The 23013-nt window shown below is 46.8% G+C and overlaps 1 protein-coding gene across 2 annotated transcripts in view; it reads right to left on the bottom strand.

Annotated features, from left to right (window-relative positions):
* CREBL2 (cAMP responsive element binding protein like 2) overlaps positions 1 to 23013 on the bottom strand; it is a 347657-nt gene that overhangs the window by 80566 nt on the left and 244078 nt on the right. The window contains exon 4 of one of the 2 annotated variants that reach the window (XM_086952921.1): positions 6445 to 6540. The exons of the other annotated variant lie outside the window; for it this stretch is intronic. Coding sequence (XP_086809047.1) covers positions 6467 to 6540 — 74 coding nt within the window. The 3' untranslated portion in view covers positions 6445 to 6466. The remainder of the gene's footprint in view (positions 1 to 6444; positions 6541 to 23013) is intronic. 2 annotated transcript variants of the gene reach the window in all.

The following is a 23013-nucleotide window of genomic DNA, read 5'->3' on the forward strand; positions in this document are numbered from 1 at the left end:
TATGGCCCCTTTCCAGGTATCGGGGAGTCTCCCGGTTTCTAGGATTATTTGAAACATGTCCGCAAAAAATTTTGCCCACCAGTCTGGTTGTGTTTTGATTATCACTGCCGGGAGGTTATCAGGGCCTGCTGCTCTCGTAAGGTTTAAACTCTTTATCGTTTTCCTAACCTCATCGACAGAAAACTCAGGTTTCATACCTACTACCAGACCGCTCCAATCTGTGTACAGGTTCTCTTCCTGATCTGTTTTTGCGCTTTACAGGTCCTGTAAATATTCCTCCCAGGCCGCCTCCTCAACAATGCAGTTCATTGCCCCTTTGTGGCCTTCTGCTGCTGAATTCACTAATTGCCAGAACTGGCGTAAGTTCCTTGTTTCAATCGTCTCTAGAAGTTTTGCCCAACATCCTTCTTTGAATTCTCTTTTTACCCTCCTTGTTAGCATATTATAATCTCTTTTTAGGGCGACTAAGTCCTTTCCACTGGCCTGATTCCCATTTCGGGCAAACCGGCGGGCCATTCTCCTAACTTCTCTTTTCTTTTCCAGACATTCCTTTGTAAACCAACCTGTTAGTTTACCTATTTTTCTATCGCTGACTTTGGTTTTGTTATTTCCCCCATTACCACCTCTTAATCCTTTGCAGAGTATTTGGACAACATCCTCGATTTTTCTTACATACCAGTCAAGGGTTTGTCCACTTACTATCTGTAGATCGAGATTTTGTTGCAACCTTATTAGTTTTGAGATGTATTCATCCGTTAGTTTAGTTGTACGGCGTCTAGGGTAATCCATCTGTTGCTCTAACACTTGAGGGCGGGTTTCTACCTTTACTACTGGAAACTCTAGGGAAAGTACGTTATGGTCACTCCCTTCTCTATTTGTGATGCTAAACCCCAAGACTAAGTGGAAATTCCAGGGTGCCAGAAAAACATAGTCAATAGGGCAACTCTGTGTACCCAATTTAAAAGTTCTCTTGGCAGGACAGTCTTGGGGGCCCCTTCCATTTAGGCAGAAGAGATTTTTAGCTCCTAGGAAGTTAGCCAACTGTGTGTCCTTTGCTCCTAGTAAACAATCGGGGAATATTGCCTGCGGTATGTCATATGCCTCTAGTATTTCTCGGAAACAGCAATCTACATTCTTTGTATGTAATTTGTGGTTAAAATCTCCAAGAAGCAAAATAATGTCCTTACAGTACTTTTCACATAGAGAACCCAATTCCTCTTTAAAAATAGCCATTTCCTCCACATATTGCTCTATAGAGGCCCATTGGATGTACACATTTATAATCAGTATTGTATCAAGATTTATACTTTCTGATAACATTATTCTACAAACCAGCAGCCATTTGCATCTTACAGTTATTTCCACTACTTTTTTCATAATTCTTGTGGACACTAGGGTCATTAATCCACCTGCGGGGCGCCCAAATCTATTCTTCTTTGCAGGTCGAATTAACTGGTAGAAACCATCGAAAATTAGTGTCTTGCCACATAACCAAGTCTCCTGGATACACATAATTTCTACGTTTTCTCCAAGTTCATTTACATTTTTATGTTTTTCATCAGCTCCTAACCCATTTATGTTCCAGGAGGCCAGTCTTATGCTATGTGGCATATCATTTTCCTATTCAATGTCCTCTAACCAACCTTCCTCCCCCTGTTCTTCCTCGAATTTCTGTGATGGGCCTGCCTGCCCTAACTCCTTGCTCCAGTTCCCCCACCACTGGTCAATATTTGAGTTATTTGCTGTTATTTTTATGTTTCCTGGCATCTCGCCATCCTCAACCTCGTACTCATATAACCTGACCTGTCTCTTTCCTAGACCTGCGTGGCATTTAAGGAAGTGTTGACCCTGCCCTTTCTTCTCGCCTATGTCTACCAATACTTCGTTCTCCTCTAGCAGTCTTATTCCCTCCTTCTGTAACTCAGTTGCTGCTTTCTTGATCGTCTCTATTACCAGGTTGGAGTACAGTGTAACTTTTGTAATCTCTTTCCCTTCTCTGACCTGACTGAACCCAACTCCCCTTAGGTCGTTTGTTCCAATTGCTTTAAGGTTCTGACATTTTGCAAAACCTTGTAGCAGTTGTGACCTATTTAGGGGCGGCCTCTTTCCAAGATTCTTCCCCCCTTTTCTTGTTGGGATGTGTTCAAAATATAACTCCATGCTCCCGTTATTCTCTTTTCTTGCCCTAGGTAGAGGGGAGATTACTTTCATATTAGCTTTTACTACTTTTTCATACGAACTACCAGGTCTAATCTCCCTTGTGACCCAGGTCTGCAAATTTCCTCCCAAAGGCCTTGCGGTCACTTTGGAAACAGCTAGGGGGTTATTTCTATCTAGGTTCTTTTGTGTGTTCGAACTCTTGAGACGGGGCGTCGCATTTAGCTGCCCTTTTGCAGTTTCTTTTTTTTGTGTACTACTATAGTGTGCAGATCGGTTTGTGACTTTTCCCTGTGTACCTCCTACTTTTACCGACCCCGTTTCCTTAACCATTGTTTGTTTCCTTTTACTAACGATTTTTTTACCTACACCCCTTGCACTTTTGGTTACACTACTTCTATGCCCACATCTATTATGCTCTGCTCTCCTTATTACCCTCATAGGCCATTTTGATATATATACTTGATGGTTCTCCTTGGGGAGGTTATCGGTTTGTAACTGAGTTTTCCCCTTCAGATCTCTTTCTGGCATTAGCGTTTTATCTACAATCTTTGGAAAGAGCTCTTTCCCTAAGGGCGGTTGATTGCTTTCCTCCTGTATCTGTTTTGATGACTCATGATCGGGGATTTGTCTTACCATTGCTGGCATGAGAGCCCTTATCCCCTGCAACTCCCCCTCTATTTTGCCTAAATAAACCGTTTGATTTTTTAACACCGTATTATTAGACAGGGTCACTTCTAGTAGACCTTGTAGGGTCTTTTGGAGAATCAGCATTAGATCCAGCATAGAGACCGTAGACATTGATGATAAGTCCCGATTTAAATCTGGATTTAGCTCTGGGGTTATATTTAGTTCATCAGCTTGCTTCAAGCTGTTGTCTAGGGTTCCCAGCAGACTTTTAAAGTCCTTTCTTTTCTGGCTTGTCCTGCTGCTGCTCAGGTGAATTTCTGACACTCTCTCCTTCCCTTCCGATGGAATTGGGCTACCCTGTTGGATCAGGCTATCTAGAGGGTCTCTCTCCAAGTCGTATGAGAAGAGTAGCTGTGGTGATGATGACAACTGTGGCGATGGTAGGCCTCCCTGATCCAGTAGTAGCTGTAGGGAGTGATTGATCAGGTTATGTGGGTCAGTACTATACACCTCCACAGGTAGGGAGGTACTTCCTTTCTCGCCCATATCGGAGTTCCCATTTATGGAAGCTAATTTACTTATAGATTTTCCGAGGGTTAGGTTTTGGTCATGTACTTGTGCCGATGTGACCACTTTTTTAAAATGTCTCCCCACAAAATCCTTCCTTGCTGTGGCTCTGACTGGAGGGTGAACCACAGCTTTGGTCTTCTTTAGCCCCTTTCTTTTCCCTTTAACAGGGGACAGGTTTATACTCCCACTGTTCTCTTCCAGGGAGCCCGGGCTTACTGCGTTTGCCACCTTCATTTTTGTCTTTGAGTTTTGTTCCGCCACTTTTTTACCTTTTTTTGCTCCCATCTTGGCGATTTCCCCTGGTGCTAATGTTCCTCTTGGGGCTAGTGACTCTTTCTCTTTGTCTTTGTGTAGGATAGGAGAGGAAATATTTTTAGTAGTGTCTTCGTATACACCGAGACAGGCCTCAGTGGGGTGCCAGTTCAACCTCCAAGTTGTTGCCAAATTGTTGTTTTAAAACCCCCACGCACAGGGTCACCCGACTGCTCAAGCAAAAAGCACCCGCAGTTCCACTTGACTACTGGGGCTTCATGCTCCTCCTCTCCTCTTCCCTCACTTACCTCTGCGTGTCTGACTTGCTTTGCGCGCCTCGTGCCCGGCCCGTCTGTCAGCCGCTTTGGTCAGGGGGCCCCCTGCACCACCGTGGGCCTCAGGATTAAGCAGCTCCCCGCTCCTGACTCCTGCCTCCTGAGCCTTGACAGCGCACTCTCACTCCGCGGTGTCACTTTCGCTTCAGTCCTTCCGTGCTTCAGTGCCGGTGCTCCTTTAAAACCACAGGCACGCTGCATCGGCAGCTTCCCCTTCTGTCCCTTCTGCCCCACTGAAAGTGGCAGGCTCCAGAAACAGGGTCTGGAGCACACACAGGGCCGGGGACACACAGTGTGAGCGGGGGCCGGGGAGGGGGCTGGCAAACACACGCGCTGGTCACGGGGGATGTATGCAGGCGGCGCCTCCCGGCTCCGCTCACTCGCCTGCTCACACCGCACCACCCCTTCAGATCCTCGTTCCCTTTCGGGTGTGAAGCTGCGGTGGCCAGTATAGCGGGCTCGAGCTCCGTGCTCCTCCGCAGTGGTTCCACGCAAACTCCGGACTCCGGGCTCCGGGCTCCGGGCTCCGCACTCCACACTCTGCACTCCTGTGCTCCTGTGCTCCGCTCGCCTGCACGCCCTCGCACTATCGCTCCGCCTCCAAACACCAGGAAGTGGAAACTCGCACCTTCACTGGTCAGACAAGTGCCTTCACAGACAGACAGAGACAGACAGAGACAGACAGAGAGAGACAGAGAGAGAGAGAGAGAGACAGAGAGACAGAGAGACAGAGAGAGAGACAGGACAGACAGGACAGACAGGACAGACAGGACAGACAGGACAGACAGGACAGACAGGACAGACAGGACAGACAGAGAGAGAGAGAGAGAGAGAGACAAGCAACTAGAACTTTGTCTACAGTCAGGTCACCAATATCGAACAAGCTGTCCTTTAGATAGAATTTAAATACAAAAGCAATACCTCCACCCTTCCTAGAATTTAAGTTACGGAGGAGCATTGAATAATGATTGGGAACAGCAATAGCAATATCAGGTTTAGAGACTTCAGAGAGCCTAGTCTCTGTGAACTAGGTACAATCAAGAGTATGATCGGACAGCTGCAAGCGGACCTCCTATTTGTGTTTGACAAGAGAGCAGATGCCTAGCAAAATTGTCTCCATGCAGATGAATTTGCCTTCAGGGGCACAGCCTGTATGGTTGTGCAACATCTGTCCTTGAGTAGACGTCTCCTACCGGACACATCGTGTGGGAATCTAGAACGTCAAACTTCACTCCAGAGAATCTCTTTCTCAACCTCATCTTGATCAAAAACAAGGCCTTTTCTATTTTCTATTGGAGCTACAACGTTTTGAAAAAGGACTACATGTATGCCACCAAGTTTCTATTGTGGCTAACGCGTTTTGAAAAATGACTACACGTATGCCACCAGGTTCAACTGAGGTGAGCAACACATTTCCGTACAAAGCTTTACTTGACTCTAAGACTAATCATGCACTTCTAAATATTTCTTCTTTGACTGTGGAAAAGCACTATTCTGCTTTACTCAATGTCTCAACTATTAGAAACAGGGGACAAACCTATGGAAATCAGTCTTTGCCGCCCCTAAAAGGAAGGCTTGTGTTGCCATCTAGAGGCAACCTGCCTGAGCATTTTGAGAGGGCACCTTCCTTTTGAAATGGGGCGAATATTGATTTGCTTATAGTTAATACCAGTTTATTACAGTACAGACAAATTCAAAACGATAGAAAGCAATATTCCAACAAATAATTGCCAGTGGTTAAGTTTGCTTCAAATGTTTCTAAATCATTGAATTGCTTTGCTGTCTTAAAAAAAAAAGAAAGAAAGAAAGAAAACTGTCAAACTTGTAGACTGGCATTAATTTGAGGTAAATTTGTAAGTAGCTCCGCGGCTCGCAGACCGTGCAACAAACCTGGCACCCACATTGGCTTATTTCGAGTTTTGTGGACCTAGGTTTGCACTTGTAAATATTCCTAAAACGAGGATCTTGAGGGGCAAGCATCCATTGCAAAAGCACAGACGCCATAGAACAAGCACTTGTGAAGCCAATAGGGCTAACATTGGCGAAGCCAATAGGGCGAACATTGGCAAAGCAAATACGTTGGCAAGCATGCAGTTTTTAAAACATTTTTTGCGATCATATGTAGTATGTAAAAAATACTGCGAAACGTATAAAAAATATAAACGCAAAGGAGGCGCTTCGCAGCTGAGGCACAGTGGCCCAGGCACTGTTGCACACTCCTTTTTCAGTCACCTGTGCATATGAACTAAATGCCATCACTCCCAGTGCAAGGCAGCAATAGGATGAAGTAAGCTGGATCTTTGCCTCAGGGTGTATGCTGTGACTATTTGAAGCAAAATGTTAATGCAAATGACACTGAGCCGACAAATGGCTGGCGAGGCTTGTGGTTATGTATTTTGATTATGATTTTTGTGAGAAACCGGAGGCTGGCGAGGCAGCAAAGGCTGTTTCTGGCTGAGAGCTATGTATATATTTGAATAGGAAATGTCAAATTACTTACTGTGAATCCCCACGATTCCAATTTATCTCTTCATCACTGCAGTCATTCCCCAGGAGGGGTGTCCAGCTCTTGGAGACAGGCAAACCTGCTGCATCCCTAGAAAAAAGGGAACAAGTTAGCCCCTCCCCTCCATTACTGATTAATTATACTTTGTAATTGGCTATTCTAGAGCCCAGGCTAAGGTTACAGAGCACTCTTCTAGCATAGATGTCAGTCTGCAATGGTGAAAAGGAAAACGAATAGTGAGCATTACCACTTCTGTTATTCAATACAGATGCTAACCTAACATGTAAAAGCAGTGCAGAAGTTTTAACACTTCTTTCTTAACATGAACAATTAGTAAATGGTACTATTTGGTCAAATCTATTATAGCATTCACCAACAAAAGTAAATGTACTCACAAGTTAACTTTGATGTGTAACTACTGGACCAAGGTTACCCTGCAGAACAGTTTGCAATTTTCACATGAAATAGTAAAAGGTGGAGAGATCAAAGTCTAAAATTGAGAATATATCCAAAAGTATATATAGGTCTTTGACAGGGTCCTTGTCTCACCATCCGATAGTAAGAAGACATGTTCGCTAAGTGTAGTGTTTGAGGGTGGAGGGTGAGGGCAAATTTTGTGAGTTACATTCAAGGGGACTGTTCTTTCCTTTTTTAAGGTCTGGCTTGACTGCGCAGCGGTTGCTGGAAAATGAAGCACTACTAGAGTAGGGCTTTGGCTGCAGCCACAAGCTGGGAGCCAGGAGGACAGGTTTGGGTTGGGCAGAAGTTGTGTGCTTCCTCCAAAAAAGCTTTTCACCTCCACACAGCTGTGATCATTTTATTTATCCAGGTGATTTAGCTTGAACTTTGAGGCACACAAGACATTGTAATACTATTAAAGTCTCTTAGATAACTAAATAATATGTAGTTTTCTCTGGCAGCAACCCAGATGTGAGATGGGCCGTCATTAACCTACATGAATATTTAGGTTTCGCTTGACAGTGCAAATGTCACCTGACCTTTTAACCTGCACCAATATTACATTACAGTTCTTTGATTCCATGCAAAGAAATATTAATTCCCATGCTATTTACTTGTATTGCTTTACATTACCATATAAAAGCCAGACTTATTGGAATTCCCTATGCTTCTTGTATTACGTTTTCCTTTACCTTTCATAAAATCAATGAAAGGGACAATTATTAAAAAGAGTTGAGACTAAAGCCATCTCAGTGGTAGAGACTGATAATTCAACATGATTTATCTAAGTCAATACTTAGCAACGGTCTTTATGGCAAACTCTCTTTCAGACCAACAAATACACTCTTCTCAAAATGATTGTTATGTAGAAATGCTTCTGAAAACGTTAGTTTTTTTTTCAAAGCCATAGAAAAAAGCAAAATGTTAAAAAGTCGAAATATGGGTTTAGTATAAGTGGATCGAGTATTATAAATGGCAAACTCATGCAGCTTACTTTACTACAACTTAGTTCTCCAGTAGTTCTTTAAAAATAGTAATGACTTTCCATCTTCTCTGTGGGGTTATGTTTCATATAGATGCCCTAATTTTGCATGGTTTGAGAAGCCCTAATATAGGCATAATCTTTCACCTACATTAGATCCCTATTCTCCACAATAACGAGCGCTGAACCTTAGTAGACTGTGGTTTGGGTACAGAAGGAGTGTTTTTCCTGAACAATGGCCTCCTACACCATCTTTGATGTGGCCATTCAATATGACTAAATATTCATAAGAGTTCTAGGAACCCAGGCAGGGGCTAGAATCCACCTGCATAAACATCTACATAAACGGTTCACCCCATACGTGATCTTCATACCCAACAAGGGCTAACACAAGACACAAGGGACTCTATACTTTTCTGTACAAATACAGCACCTCTTGCTATCAGTAGTTAGAGGGAACCGAGACTTCCAGGCTGACACATTGACCAAAGACGCTGAGGCTCCTGCATGCAGTCCCTCCAGCTGACAGTGGTCTAACCATCCCTCGCGGGGTGTCCAACTCGAGACCAGGACGAGGTCCCACTCTCTCTCTTTACTAAGGTAATGGGGTTCGGCTAACTCCTAGTGGGATTCTTGACTTCTTTCGCACCTACTCACATGCTAGGTACACTTAGGTACTTCTAGACAGGCATCGTAAGAGTATGCGCTTTATTTTATAAATGCATTTTATATTCATGTATATGTTCATGACTATTGCAAAATGGTAAAATTGTACTATTCCTTTTTATCCACTATACTGCTGATCATATATCTCTGCTACTGTGTAACAGTTGGTGCAGAACATATATTGTACACTAGAACAACTGTACAATAAATTCTTATTGTCAACACGCTCAACTGTTTCTTCTGTGTAACCATCCGAGACCAAATGAGGAAGCAAGAATGACTGAGTGAAAAGTAGTAGATTGTTTCCACGAGTTTGAGGAATCAAGGTTGTTGTGTTCGGAGTTTGCCAAAAACTAATCTCTCTGATAAAAAGGAGATTCTAGTTGCACTGTCAGCTAGCTAATGCAAAACAGGCTAACATACGCAGTGGGGGTGCTCAGAATCAGTCTGCCACCAGGTCCACAGTGTATGTTATCCTAAAGTGCAGGTCCTGCAAGGGTCCTATAGGAACTATACTACAATAGCAAGCCTAAATATTTATCTATTGCTGAATGAAATCATGAGTTACAAAAAAGTAAGGGAGAATTGAAAGTTGTGGTGAGGCTTGTTAGAATGCTGTATCAAATCCAATAGGTGCCTAGGGGCACAAAGATTTGCAAAGCAAATTGTTATTGTCTTTATGACCAACTGGCTTCGCCAATGCGGTGCAGATTCATCAAAAATAAAAAATAAAAATGAACTTTAGAAATTTTCAATGATGTGCCACACGGATGAACTAGTATGGATCATAAAGCCAGGCAACTGCGTCGTTCAGAGGATGCTTGCATGCAAGATGAAGAATGTACATGCCTACTGAATGATTAAGTTACTATTTTTTTCATTTACTGATTCAAGATGCTGGAATAGACTTAAAGAGTAGTAAATAGAAAAAAAAATCACTAGCGCAATGGCGCATTTCTTAAAGCAGAGTGGCTCACCAGCAAATGGGAGCTGCTGGGCATTAGAAAAAATATTAACAAAAAAATAAATAAAGGCCCACTTTTGGTGGAGAGAGCAACGAAAGAACAAGTGGGGGAGCAGCAGTGAATTGGAGGGGGGAGTGCCTCTATTTGGAGAGGAGAAGTAGAATATCGCTGGCGGACTTCAAGAAGAAACTAAAGACTTAGCTCTAACTAAGCCCAGCAACCCAGTGCCTGGATACCCTCAAGAATGATAAGCTACATTCTACAAATGCCGACTGAAGAAAGCTAGAAAACACATTCACTTTCATGGAGTGCTGAAAGAAAGTAAAAGCAGTTTGAAAAAAGTGAGCAGGGGAAGGATACAGGTCAGCCAATCATAACGATGGTAAAGAAGCTATGCTCCAGAGGAGGGACAAACGAGTAGAGGAAGGCAAGTCACTGAGTAAGCAAATAAATAAGAGTGTCATAACCAAGACTTAAAAATCAACAACCAGCTTACAAGAACACCAATGAAAACTAGAACGCCACAAAAAAACAATAACATTTCTTGAAGAGCGTGTTAACCTTGATGAACTCAAATGAAAAGCTTGTAATTTTTTTTTTAACGCAGCTGGGAGAAAGACTATAAATTAAAACCCAAACAAACCAGTGCAAGTAATAAGATTTACACTCACCCTTGCAGGGTGTATACTAGATTTATGCAAGATCAAAGGCAAAGCAAGGATGGTCAACTGGGTCATCTTCCTACGGGGTGCAGACACCATAACCGCAAACTACACACCCAAAACCCACACAAAGTGCGAAATGTGGAACTCCCTGGACAACTACCTGTCCTCACATAAGCCACCGTAGCTGCTCGGACCTATCTAAACCTCCCGAGGGAGTCAAGATCCCAACCAGGACATGCACTGTGCTCCACCCAACACCACAACCATACTATACCCTTTCTCTACCTCCCACCTTCTCTTTTTCCTTTCTTGCTGCGAGAGGGGGAAGGACATTCAGGGGCCAAACACAAGATTAACCATCGGCCACACGAACTGACACACAGCCCAACCAAACCAGCATAGTGGTGGGAACGGGAGGGAAGCCGAGACGCAAAGAACCAAAGACTATGCGAACTTGATGCTTTAAGTAGCGATATAACTATCTAACCGGTTCATAATGCCATTACCATACCGCAAACAAAGAAATCCTCAAAGTATTCAAAGACTTCTATGAGCTGCTCTACAAGGAAGATCTAACCCTAAACAAAGACGGAGGGAAGGCTCTCCTAGACAGAATCACAATGCCCACACTCAGACACACAGAGGGCGACACTGGAATCAGACATCACAGGCGACGAAATAGAAAAGGCAGTAGGGAGCCTCAAAGACAACAAAGCCAACAAAGCCCCAGGCCCGGACGGATACACAGCGAAATTCTGTAAGCAATTCCTACCCCTACTTATTCCTCAAACTTTCAACCACTTCAGACAAGGGTTTGGGATTGAACAGTCAGTAAAACCTACATCTGACCAGTCCGTTTAATCAAACAAATTGCATTGGCCATTCTGTAGATCACTGTACACGTGGTTGATCTTGACCTAACACTAGACACAAAGGTACCAGTCGCAGGTCAAAATGTTTCTTCCATTAACATGAATCCTGTAAAGTTACAGATGTACTGTAGAGACATTTAGAACGGCAGTACCACCCAATACATACCACACTCATCCATGTTTATCCTAGCTGCCACACCAACAGACTTCTAGCACCCCTCAGACTTCTTCAAGCCCCTTATAAGTTTATCACCTTCAGTATGCATGTACAAACATACAGTAGGTTTCCGGTCACCTCCAGCAGGCCTTCTGTCACACCTGCAAACTCCTTTTCATCCTACAGCCCCCGTAGCCCTGAACAGGACGCTTCTTGTCCCTAGCAGGTTTCACGCTTGTTCATAGTATAAAATATACTACATTCACAAGTCACTGCGTTCAGTCTCTCCGCATCACCACCAAAGACAAGCTGATGCTGCCAATCCCAGTTCCATAGACCCCAGGAAAAATCCTCGTAATTGTAAGTATAAAGTGCAACTGAAATACTCTTGGGTGAGGGTAGAGACAAATCAAACAGGACGGACCTCATCATAAGCCTGGCCCGCTGCCAATGAATACTAACTTGGTAAATAATTAAGTGTTCCCAAATGCTTTCGTCACCGGATGTTTTCCTAGGTGAACCAAGATTACCTGCCTTATCAATTGCAAGCCTAGAAACAATTATTGTACCAGTACAGTTGATCTATTGCCATTCTCTGGTAGAGCATTTTCTCAAATGGTTTGGATTTATCATTGACAAGCTTTGTTCTGGTTACAGTTTCTTGCACATTTCAGCACAGATGCACCATCATTTTGTGTTATTAAAGTGCATGTTACATCTCATGTGGTAGACTTAAAGAGTTGTTCTTTACTTCGGCTAAAAGAACGATTACACAATATTATCTGTATCCTGACTTTGATAGAATGTACTAATTTGCAATGTTCTTTAGTCTTTACCATTAAAAGTCTGCTCTAGCCTTTGCATAGAGTTCTTTTAGACGGATTTTCCTCATCTCCCTTTATTATATACTCTTCCCCACAGATCCAGAAACCTGGGAGACATAGAGGAACACAACTGAGACTCATCAGTTAACTGATTGCTGGAAACTTATGCAGCTGGAATGGCTCTCAGATGAGGTGCGTTGAAGAGCAGCATGGACGGTATCGGTGTGCCATTTATATTAGTACATCCAAAATGCCCCCCCCCCCCACTACCTCCTCAACATTTAAGTTTCCTTGGTTTTTAGTGAGGACTACAATGGTTGCAGGATCGTCCTGAAATATTCAAGTCTCACCGGACGTGCGAATACAGCCGACAATGGTAATTTGAAATTTCCTCTTGGGTACACATGTCTCACGAGAGCTGGCTTGCTTTTTTGCTGGCCTAGTTTTTCTGTTGTTCAATTTGTACTACGGAAGATCATTAGTATTGCTAGGGGTCTGTACACAGAATATGTAATGTTGGTGCAGGCATAAATTCTGCAAATGGTACGACCCGACTGAGCGAGTTCTCATGACATCTTTTGAAGGCCACCAATGGTAGTAGTAAAAGCCAAAGTGTTACTACAGATAAGGTTCCTGTAACTCATAAGAGAACAGTGGAATGAGAACAGGCTTTTGAGCATACGCAAAACGTGTCCAGAAGCACAAGTTACCTACCTTCGGTAACGATATATCTGTAGGAAACAGTAGTTAGTGTTTAATTCTTTACCTTAGACTATCCCCAGGCGTCAGATCCGGAAAGTTTTGCGTAGCAGTACCCCTACGTGTCGGTAGGCGTCGTTTGCGGCTCCGCGTCCGTCGTCGGCGTCGTGATCGCCGGGATGACGGCAGAGTACTTGGACGCCACCCTCGCACGCTGACGTCCGTTCTTGTACATAGCTTTCGCGCCAGGAACGCAGAGCCATGCCAGAGACCGACACTGGTGCCATAAAATTAGGGACCGCAAAGGGAAATACCTTAACCCTAGATATCGGTTCGCAGAACAGGGAGGATGGGTGGGGCGGTAAGGAATCTAACACTAACTACTGTTTCTTACAGATATATAGTTACCAAAGGTACGTAACTTGTGCATCTGAAAGAAACAGGTTAGTGTTAGATTCCTTACCTTAGAATAGATACCCCAGCAATACAAACCCCGGTGGTTGGTCTGCGAACCAAGATCACACCAGAAAGTCCTGGAGAACGGAACAGCTGAAGAAGCCATCTCTCCGGACTTGGCTGTCCAGGCAGTAGTGTCTAGTGAACGTGTGCAGCGAGGCCCACGTAGCTGCCTGACAGATGTCCTGCAAGGGGACTCCCCGACCCAGGGCAGAAGTAGCCGCCGTGGCCAGAGTTGAATGGGCCCTCAGCCCAACAGGGGGTACCTTTCTGGCTAAGGAGTAACAGACCTTGTTGCACAACACAACCCACCGAGAGATGGTTCGTTTGTGCACCGCCGGTCCCTTCTTCGCGCCCACGTAACAAACAAAGAGCTGGTCGTCCACCCGGAACTGGCAGGTGCGATCAAGGTAGAAGGAGAGCACACGTTTTGGGTCCATATGGTGGAGCCTCTCTTCCTCCTTCGAAGGATGCGGAAAGAAGGTGGGCAAGGTGATGGACTGCCCGATGTGAAAGGCCGTAACCACCTTGGGCAGGAAAGAAGGAACAGTTTTTAAAACAAATTTGTCCGAATGGACAGAAAGGAAAGGAGGCTTAAAAGATAGAGCCTGGAGCTCACTCACTCTCGTGGCAGAGGTGATGGCAACCAGGAATACAGTCTTAAGAGTCAGAAGACGAAGAGGGCAATTGTGAAGTGGCTCGAAAGGAGCACACATCAGATAGGTTAGAACAGGGGTCTTCAAACTGTGGGGCCTGACCCCCAGGGGGGCCGTGGAGCGATGCAAAGGGGGTCGCGCCTTCACAGTGTCACTTCTGCCCTGGCCTCCAGGGCTTCAGCCCCTCTCCTCCCCCATCCTGTGTCTCAGCCCTGGCTGCTGCAGTGCAGCTCGCTCCTGGGGCCTCGGCTGGGCAGTGTCTGGAGTCTTATCTCCGGCCAGAGTTTTTCACAGGTCTTTAAAGACCATTAGCATATTTACATGCCTTTGTTAAGTGATTACCAAAGCTTAGTTTTTTATGGTTCCAGTACCCCCTGGGCCCCCACTCTGCCTATTCCTCACATTTGTATTTTTACACTTACTGCTGTAGTGTGAGAATGCATTTAATGAAAAGAAATATAAAGTTGGGTAGCCAAAAGAAACATGCCTGCCGTGTGTTGAATAAAGAGCCTGCAAAGGGTCGTGGACCAGGGTCAACGGACTTGATAATTCTCGCCTCGGTGCCTACTCTAACCAGGGATCACACTCGGCAACTCTGGGCATTAAGCTTGCCTCATCTCTACAACGGCCCCCCACAGACGCCAGGGATGCCTGGTTTCACCTTGGAGATACCCAGAAGGGACCATCTCACAGGGAAAGCCAGGACGGGTTCCCCAGCGGTCTTCAGCGCCAGGACACCCCGAGATGGGGTAACAGTGCGCTTTACAAGTATCATCATTACATTACATTATATAAAGACCTCTTCTGACATTAAATTGAGTTAGAATTAAAAAAGTATGTATTAATTAGTTATGTGACTTTTCTGTCTTTATTCTCTTTAATTATTAGTCATGGATCATTGAGGCATCCTTAGAACACAATTAAAAGTGCTTTCTATGTATATTTGCAGTTCTAAGTATTCACAGATAAGTGCAAAAAATACAGATGTAGGTGCCTGCTTATTTCTGGGCCATCAAAATAATGAGCTGGAAACCCTAATCATTAGTCTGGACGTTTGTTGCAGGATCAGCACATTATTTATTTCCTCCACCCTCGAAACCTGATTAATGCCATTATAGCAATAGTTTAACTTATATCTGAAACCCTACGCTTCAAGTTTCTGGGAATGCACCCTGCTTTCAGACTACTCACTTCTCATTCTCGCCTTCACTTTCACGTTCACCCTGCACTCCCAGCGATCTGCACTCACAGCAATCACCATGCACTCACAGCAATCACCATGCACTCACAGCAATCACCATGCACTCACAGCAATCACCATGTACTCACAGCAATCACCATGCACTCACAGCAATCACCATGCACTCACAGCAATCACAATGCACTCACAGCAATCCCAATGCACTCACAGCAATCACAATGCACTCACAGCAATCACAATGCACTCACAGCAATCACAATGCACTCACACTGATCACCATGCACTCACACCATTCACCCGCTCACCCTGCACTCAGTGATCACTGTGCACTCACACTGATCACCGTGCACTCACACCATTCACCCGCTCACCCTGCACTCAGTGATCACTGTGCACTCACACTGATCACCGTGCACTCACACCATTCACCCGCTCACCCTGCACTCACACTGATCACCATGCACTCACACTGATCACAATGCACTCACACTGATCACAATGCACTCACACTGATCACAATGCACTCACACTGATCACAATGCACTCACACTGATCACAATGCACTCACACTGATCACAATGCACTCACACTGATCACAATGCACTCACACTGATCACAATGCACTCACACTGATCACCATGCACTCACACTGATCACCATGCACTCACACTGATCACCATGCACTCACACCATTCACCCACTCACCCTGCACTCACAGTGATCATGATGCACTCATACTGATCACAATGCACTCACACTGATCACAATGCACTCACACTGATCACAATGCACTCACACTGATCATAATGTACTCACAGTGATCACCATGCACTCACAACATTCACCCGCTCACCCTGCTCTCACAGTGATCACTCTGCACTAAAAATTCGCTTGCATTGTTCACTCTGAGCCTCACCCTGCAGTCACACGAGCACACTTCTCACCCTGCACTCATGTGACACTTCACTCACCTGTCCCCCCCCCTTACTGCTCAATCTGTAGCTCACTCAAACAAGGCCATCACTAACCATGCACTAATTCGTCCCACTCTGCACTTACAGCCGAACCCAAATTCATATGGTCACCTCACTCACCCTGCAGTCACTCCTTTTACCCTACTCTCACACTGTTGCATTGCTCACCGTGCAGTCACATGGGCAGTCTTGTCACCCACACAGTGCAGGAGGTTAAAGTGCCTGGTAAAAAGAAGATGTACCATGCACATCACAGAACTGAGAGTAAACTGTGAGTAGCGCTATAAAAAAAATGAAATGTCTGTCAGACAGATGCTCTAGAGAGATGAGGTGTATTGTTGGTGAGTGGTAGTGAGGGAATCCATGGAGAAGGTGGAAAGACTGTTGCACCTTGTGCAACCAGTGCTTGGACAAGCCCTGGCTGGGAGTGTTAACACCCCCACCCCGAAGTTCGGGTCTAGTGGATCCCCTGCTTCTGCCTATTATTTACTTCTGTAGTGAGCTACTGTTACCAAAAGGAGTCCTGGGGCTAATAACCATCTGCCTGCAATGTGAGAGAGGGATCCGGGGTTGGGAGAGGAGAGAAGAGAGGGATAAGGAAGGGGATGAGAGGAAAGGGGCATGGGTAAACTGCTTAACTCTGCACAAGACCGCCACGGTTTGAATGCACCCTTGCTGCTCCCGGCCATGGCCAGATGAGCTTCTAATGTGGCAGCGTGTATTCCTGCGGATTGGGAGGCCCTTCACAGAGGTTGACTAGACATCTTTCTGATGTTAATTGCTGTATTTTGGTTATAAACCGGTACTGATGGGGTGAAATCTTTCCTCAGTATTACTGTGTTTAAAAACATTCTAAATAATAAAGCAATGCTACCCCAAAATACGCAGCATCACAGAACATTATTTACATTTTCTACTCACACAATTTGTATTTGTATTTGTATGTCGATTTGTAGAGCGCGATTGCTGCCCGGGGGCGTCCAAGCGCTAAAAAACCAACAGAGCAAGAGGAGGTAGCCAGGGCGTTATTGGGCGGCATTGAAGAGGAATGTTTTTAGCGGTTTCCTGAATGAGGTAAGATTGGGGTTTTTCCTTAGGTGGAGGGGTTGGGTGTTCCAAAGCTTGGAAGCGTTGTAGGTGAAAGTCCTACCGCCAGTTCTGGATTTTTTTATTTTGGGAATTATGGCCGTGAAGGTCTGGTTGGATCGCAGGTTCCTAGTGGGTTGGTAGTGTGACACTAGGTTGCGGGTGATGAGAGGGCCCGTTTTCCAGAACGCCTGGTGCGCAATGCATAAGGCTTTGAATTGTATTCTTTGGGGAATGGGTAGCCAATGCAGTTTTTATAGTCCGTTTTTGACTGATTGACGTCGAGGGATCTGGAGCAAAGTGCGCGCGGCGCAGTTCTGCACCGTTTGTAGTCTCCGTATCGTGTACTCTGGGGCGGCGAGGTAAAGGGCGTTGTTATAATCCAATCGTGACTGGATAAGGCCCTGGATGGCTACTTGTTTTGCCTCCATCGGTAGAAGATGGAGTACCTTCCTTAACACTCTGAGAAGGCCGAAGCAGGTAGCTGCCAGTTTGGTGGATTGGGTGCCGAAGGACATAGATCTGACTAGCCACACCCCAAGGCTCTTGATACTGTCCTTTGGGGCCGGAGGGGAACCCAGGCAGGGTGGCCATAGAGTGCTGAGGGAGTTGGGGTTGGCAGGGCCCAGGAGCATAAGCTCTGTCTTGTCCCCGTTCATTTTTAATGAGGAGGAGGACATCCAGTCCTTGACTTCCTCTAGGCATTTCTTGAGCCCTCCTTTCGAGGTCTGGTTAGCTTCCTGTGCCAGTGAGACCACTAGCTGAGTGTCGTCAGCATATGAAATGATCTTAATTCCATACTGACGAACAACTTCAGCCAGTGGCCTCATATATATGTTGAAGAGCGCCGGGCTCAATGAAGAGCCCTGCGGGACTCCACATCTTGATGGTCTGCTGGTAGAGGAGGATGTTCCGTCAAATACCCGAAAGGATCTGTCCTGTAAAAAGGATTCAAACCAAGACAAAGCTTTGTCTTTTATGCCGATGTTTGCCATGCGGTCCAGCAGTATGTCATGGCTGACCGTGTCGAAGGCCGCGCATAAGTCAAGGAGGATCACTGCCACTGATCCTCCCTGGTCCAGGATGTTTCTGGATTCCTCGGTGACCATGAGGAGCGCGGTTTCGGTGCCATGTCTTGGTCTGAAGCCCGTTTGGGTAGGATCAAGAAGCTGGTGGCTTTCGAGATATTTGATCAGCTGGTTGTTGATGTGTCTCTCTAGGATTTTACTAAGCCAGGGAAGGAGAGAGATTGGCCGGTAGTTACTGAGGTTCGAGGGATCCAGATTGGGCTTCTTTAATAGTGCTCGGACCATGGCTTGTTTCCATTGTGGCGGGACTACGCCAGTAGAAATGGAAGAGCTAAGGAGGTCCATTATAACGGGCAGGGTGATAGCCGAGGCTGACATAATGATGTCTGGCGGGGCTGGGTCCCCTGGAGACCCGGATTTGACTTTTTTTGCCAAGGGCTCGAGAGTCGAGAGGTTAAGAAGAGCAAAGTGGTCAAGAGTGGGGGAGGAGTTCAGGTCAGAGTTGCTCGGAGTAGAGGGGGTGCTGAGTGGAGCAGGGAATGATTCATAAATGGTAGTGATTTTTTGCAGGAAAAAATCTGCCATGTTATTGCAGTGTTCTGCGGTCTTGGTCTCATCTAGACTGGGTGGTAATTTGGTGAGGCTTTTCACAATACGGAAAATTTCCCTGGGTTTAGATTTCGCTAGGATAATTTCGTTGGCGAAATAGGCTGTTTTGCTGGCCTTGATTTGTTCTTTATACATTTTGAGTAGTTTTTGGTATTGGATTTTGTTTTCTGGCAGAGAGTCCAGGCGCCATTTCCTTTCCGCTTGTCTACACTGACGTTTCGTAGTTCTGAGGGTTTCAGAGTACCACGGAGCTGATTTATGACAGCGTTTTGTGGTGGTTTTCCGTTTAGGTAGAGAAAGATCGAGTGACTTGGTAATCCATTCCTCATAAGAAAGGTTTGCGATGCATGGGTCCTCATTAAGCGGCGGTAGATTGCTGGACAGTTTTTTGGTCCATGTCTCGGTAGGGAGGCGGGACCACGGTCTGGCTATTCTTATAATGGGTTTGGTGGCTGGGGGTCTGGGGGTGTGCCATGAAAAAGGGACCAGTAGATGGTCAGTCCAGGCGAGGGGGAGAGGTAGACTAGTTGTCAAATTAGTACAATTAGCGAAAACCGGGTCAAGCAAGTGCCCTTGATCGTGGGTAGGGGAGCTGACCAGTTGGTGTAATTGTAACGCGGCAAGGTCGTCAGTAAGAAGAGCTGCCGTATGGTCTGCTTTGGAATCGAAGTGAAAGTTAAGGTCACCCAACAAAGTGAAATTGGCGGTACTGCTGACACGGTCTGCCACAATCCGTGCTAGTTGTATGTGGAATTGTTTAGGGGGGCCGGGGGGTCTGTATATGAGGGTGCCTGAGAAGCAGTTGTTCGGCGAAAGCTCCAGACTAAACGCTAGGCTTTCGCAGTCTGGAATGCTTTCTGCAATGATTCGGCAGAGGAACTGCTCTTTGTGAACAATTGCCAAACCTCCTCCTCTGCCTTTTGGGCGGTCTTGGCGGGAGATTTGAAAGCCAGGGGGAATGGCTGTAACCAAGGCTGGGTCCGAGTCTGAGGCGAGCCAGGTTTCCGTTAGGAAAACAATGTCGGGCTTGTGCTCCTCCATCATGAGTGCAAATTCGTTCTTATGCTTGGGCAGAGACCTACAGTTAAGCAAGAACATGCGGTACTCGTGGCACTGGTCCGAGGGTGGTATGGGCTTGAGGGTGGATTTGCAGAGGTTGCATGTATACGGGAGACATTCAACGGGGTAAGGGTGCTGGCTACAGTTCTTTTGTAGGAGTCTTAGCTCTAAGAGTTTTTCGGAGCTATACTGCCTGGGTTTCGTAGTCAGGGGTGGCCCTAGGCCCGGACTCGGCGCGGACGAGCGCAGACAAGCTTGCCTATTGCGCGCCTTCGGCGCGCAATCGTCGCGCCCGCTGCGCTCCCTCCACATACACATAATTTATAGGCGGGAAAGGGCAAGAGGGGGGCTGTGGCCTCGCTGGGGGCGTGACCGGTTGCACGCCGGTGATGGCGGCAGCTGAGGGGAGTTTGTCGAGGGGCCGCAGCTGTGTTAAAATCAACAGCGCGGTGTGCCAACGACCGTCAAACAACAAAGTGAGTGTTTTAAAATCAACACAGAACTAAATTGTGACTCAAGTGAATACAAATACATTTTCTTAAATCTCATACAATTGTTTACAAAGGACGCTCCCGGCTGTGCCTCAGGAGTGAAGGTTTCTATCTGAGCGCTAGAATGTCAGCGCTATTTATAGTTCGGGGGGCGTGGCCTCGCTGGGGGCGTGACCGGTTGCACGCCGGTGATGGCGGCAGCTGAGGGGAGTTTGTCGAGGGGCCGCAGCTGTGTTAAAATCAACAGCGCGGTGTGCCAACGACCGTCAAACAACAAAGTGAGTGTTTTAAAATCAACACAGAACTAAATTGTGACTCGCAAGTGAATACAAATGAATTTTTAAAAATCTCATACAATTGTTTACAAAGGACGCTCCCGGCTGTGCCTCAGGAGTGAAGGTTTCTATCTGAGCGCTAGAATGTCAGCGCTAGTCAAGCCTGTCGCATAATTTGGTCCTCACCTTCCTCATAACCTAGAGGTTTATACGTTTTTGTCAGGAGGGGGTCCTTAAGCTTGAAAATGTTGACAGGGGGGTCTCGGCATCCAAAAGTTTGAAGACCTCTGGGTTAGAACAAGGTTCAAGTCCCACTGAGGAATCACGAAAAGAACAGGAGGAAACATGTGCGTGATGCCTTTCAAGAACCTATTCACAACAGGGGACTTGAAAAGAGAAGGCTGATCAGGAAGCCTCAAGAAGGCTGAAATGGCAGAAAGGTAGCCCTTAAGAGTGCCCAGAGCAGAGCCCTGCTGGGAAAGAGAAAGGAGGAAGAGGAGAACCTCAGAAAGGATCCACAGCCTTTGCTGTGCACCATGGCACAAGTTTGTTCCACTTGCAGGCTTATACCGATTTTGTGGAGGGCCGCCTGGCTACCAGAAACACATCACAGACTTCAAGAGGCAATTCAAATGGCCTCAACTGCCGCCGCTCAATCTCCACGCACGGAGGTGGAGGCTGGACAGGTTCGGGTGGAGGACCGTCCCCTGCTGCTGCAACAGACGGTCCTCCTGAAGAGGCAGACGAATCGGGGGATCGACTGACATGCTGAGTAGCTCGGGATACCAGTATCTTCGTGCCCAGTCCGGAGCCACAAGGATGACTTGGGCCCGGTCGCGCCTGATCTTCAGCACTCTGGGCAGAAGTGGTATAGACGGAAAGGCGTACAACAGACCGCAGCTCCACTCGCGACGAAAAGAGTCTCCGAGCGAGTGCTGCCTTGGAAATTCCAATGCGCAGAACTGATGAAATTGCACTTTCTCTTTGGTGGCGAATAGATCTAAACAAGGCTCCCCGCACTGCTGAAAGAGGACTTGTGCCACGTCCGAGTTCAGACGCCATTTGTGATCCATCATGCACCAGCGGCTGAGATCGTCCGCCCTGGCGTTCAGGGAACCTGCCAGGGGTTGAACCACCAGGGTGACGCCCTGGTGTTCCAGCCATTGCCAGAGGCGCAGAGCCTCCTGACAAAGGGTCCATGACCCCACCCTGCCCTGTTTGTTGCACTACCACATGGCGGTGGTGTTGCCCGTGAACACCTGCACCACACTTCCCCGGACAGAGGGAAGGAATGCCTTCAGTGCAAGCTGGATCGCCCCCAGCTCCAGAAGGTTAATGTGGAGCCGGGACTCCGCCGGAGACCAGAGGCCTCGGATATCCCTCTCTCCCATGTGGCCCCCCATCCAATGAGCAACGCATCAGTCACCACTACGTGCTCCGATTGGGGTAGGAAGAGAGATCTGCCGCTGACCCAATCGCGGTTCGTAAGCCACCACTGCAACTGTCTTGCAGTGCCCTCCGAGATCCAGATGTGGTCGGACAGGTTGCCCTGATGCTGTGCCCACTGAAACTTCAGGTCCCACTGCAGAGCCCGCATCCGCCGCAGCGTCAACCTGACCGAGACTCTGGATAAAGGCTGAAAGACCGGAATCAGAGACCGAATATCCCGAACCCGCTGTTCGGGGGTCAAAAACCGCTCCGATGAAAAGGAGCTTCTGAGAAGGACACAGGTGTGACTTCGGCACGTTGATGGAGAACCCCAACAAGTGCAGGAGGTCGGCCATAGTCTGGAGGTGGGAGACGACTGTCTGGGCGAGCCCGCCTTCAACAACCAATCGTTGGGATAGGGGAAGACTGAAACCCCTAATATGCGCAGATGAGCTGCGACCACCGCCATCACTTTTTGAACACCTGTGGGACGCTGGTAGGGCACAAGGGGAGCACGGTACACTGAAAGTGCTTGTGGCCTACCGTGAACCGCAGGTAACGCCGGTGGGCCGGCAGGACGAGGATGTGGAAATACGCGTCCTGCAAGTCCAACGCCACCATCCAGTCTTTTGGGTCCAGGGCAGCTAGGACCTGAGCCAAAGTCAGCATCTGGAACTTCTCCTTCCGGAGGAAGCTGTTGACGCTCCTTCGGTACAAGATAGGGCGTAGGCCTCCTTTGCTCTTCTTGGGTACCACAAAGTAGTGGCAATAGCAACCACTTCGTACTTCTGGCCCAGAAATTAAACTGGAGGTCAGAAAACAAGGGAATGGGATTGTTTCCAATTCCCTCCTACTCATCTCCTACTTCCTGCATCAGATGCTTGATGGCGGTTTGGGCGATTGCTTCAAAGTCCATAATACGCTGCTACACACCACCCCAGTCTAGATCTGAAGGGGAGGATGAAAGGAGGAGCCCAATGAAACACTCCTTGTCCCTCTCACTCCCTTTAC

This window comes from Lissotriton vulgaris, chromosome 1_2, assembly GCF_964263255.1.
Source record: "Lissotriton vulgaris chromosome 1_2, aLisVul1.2, whole genome shotgun sequence".
In the NCBI taxonomy this organism is placed as follows: Eukaryota; Metazoa; Chordata; class Amphibia; order Caudata; family Salamandridae; genus Lissotriton; species Lissotriton vulgaris.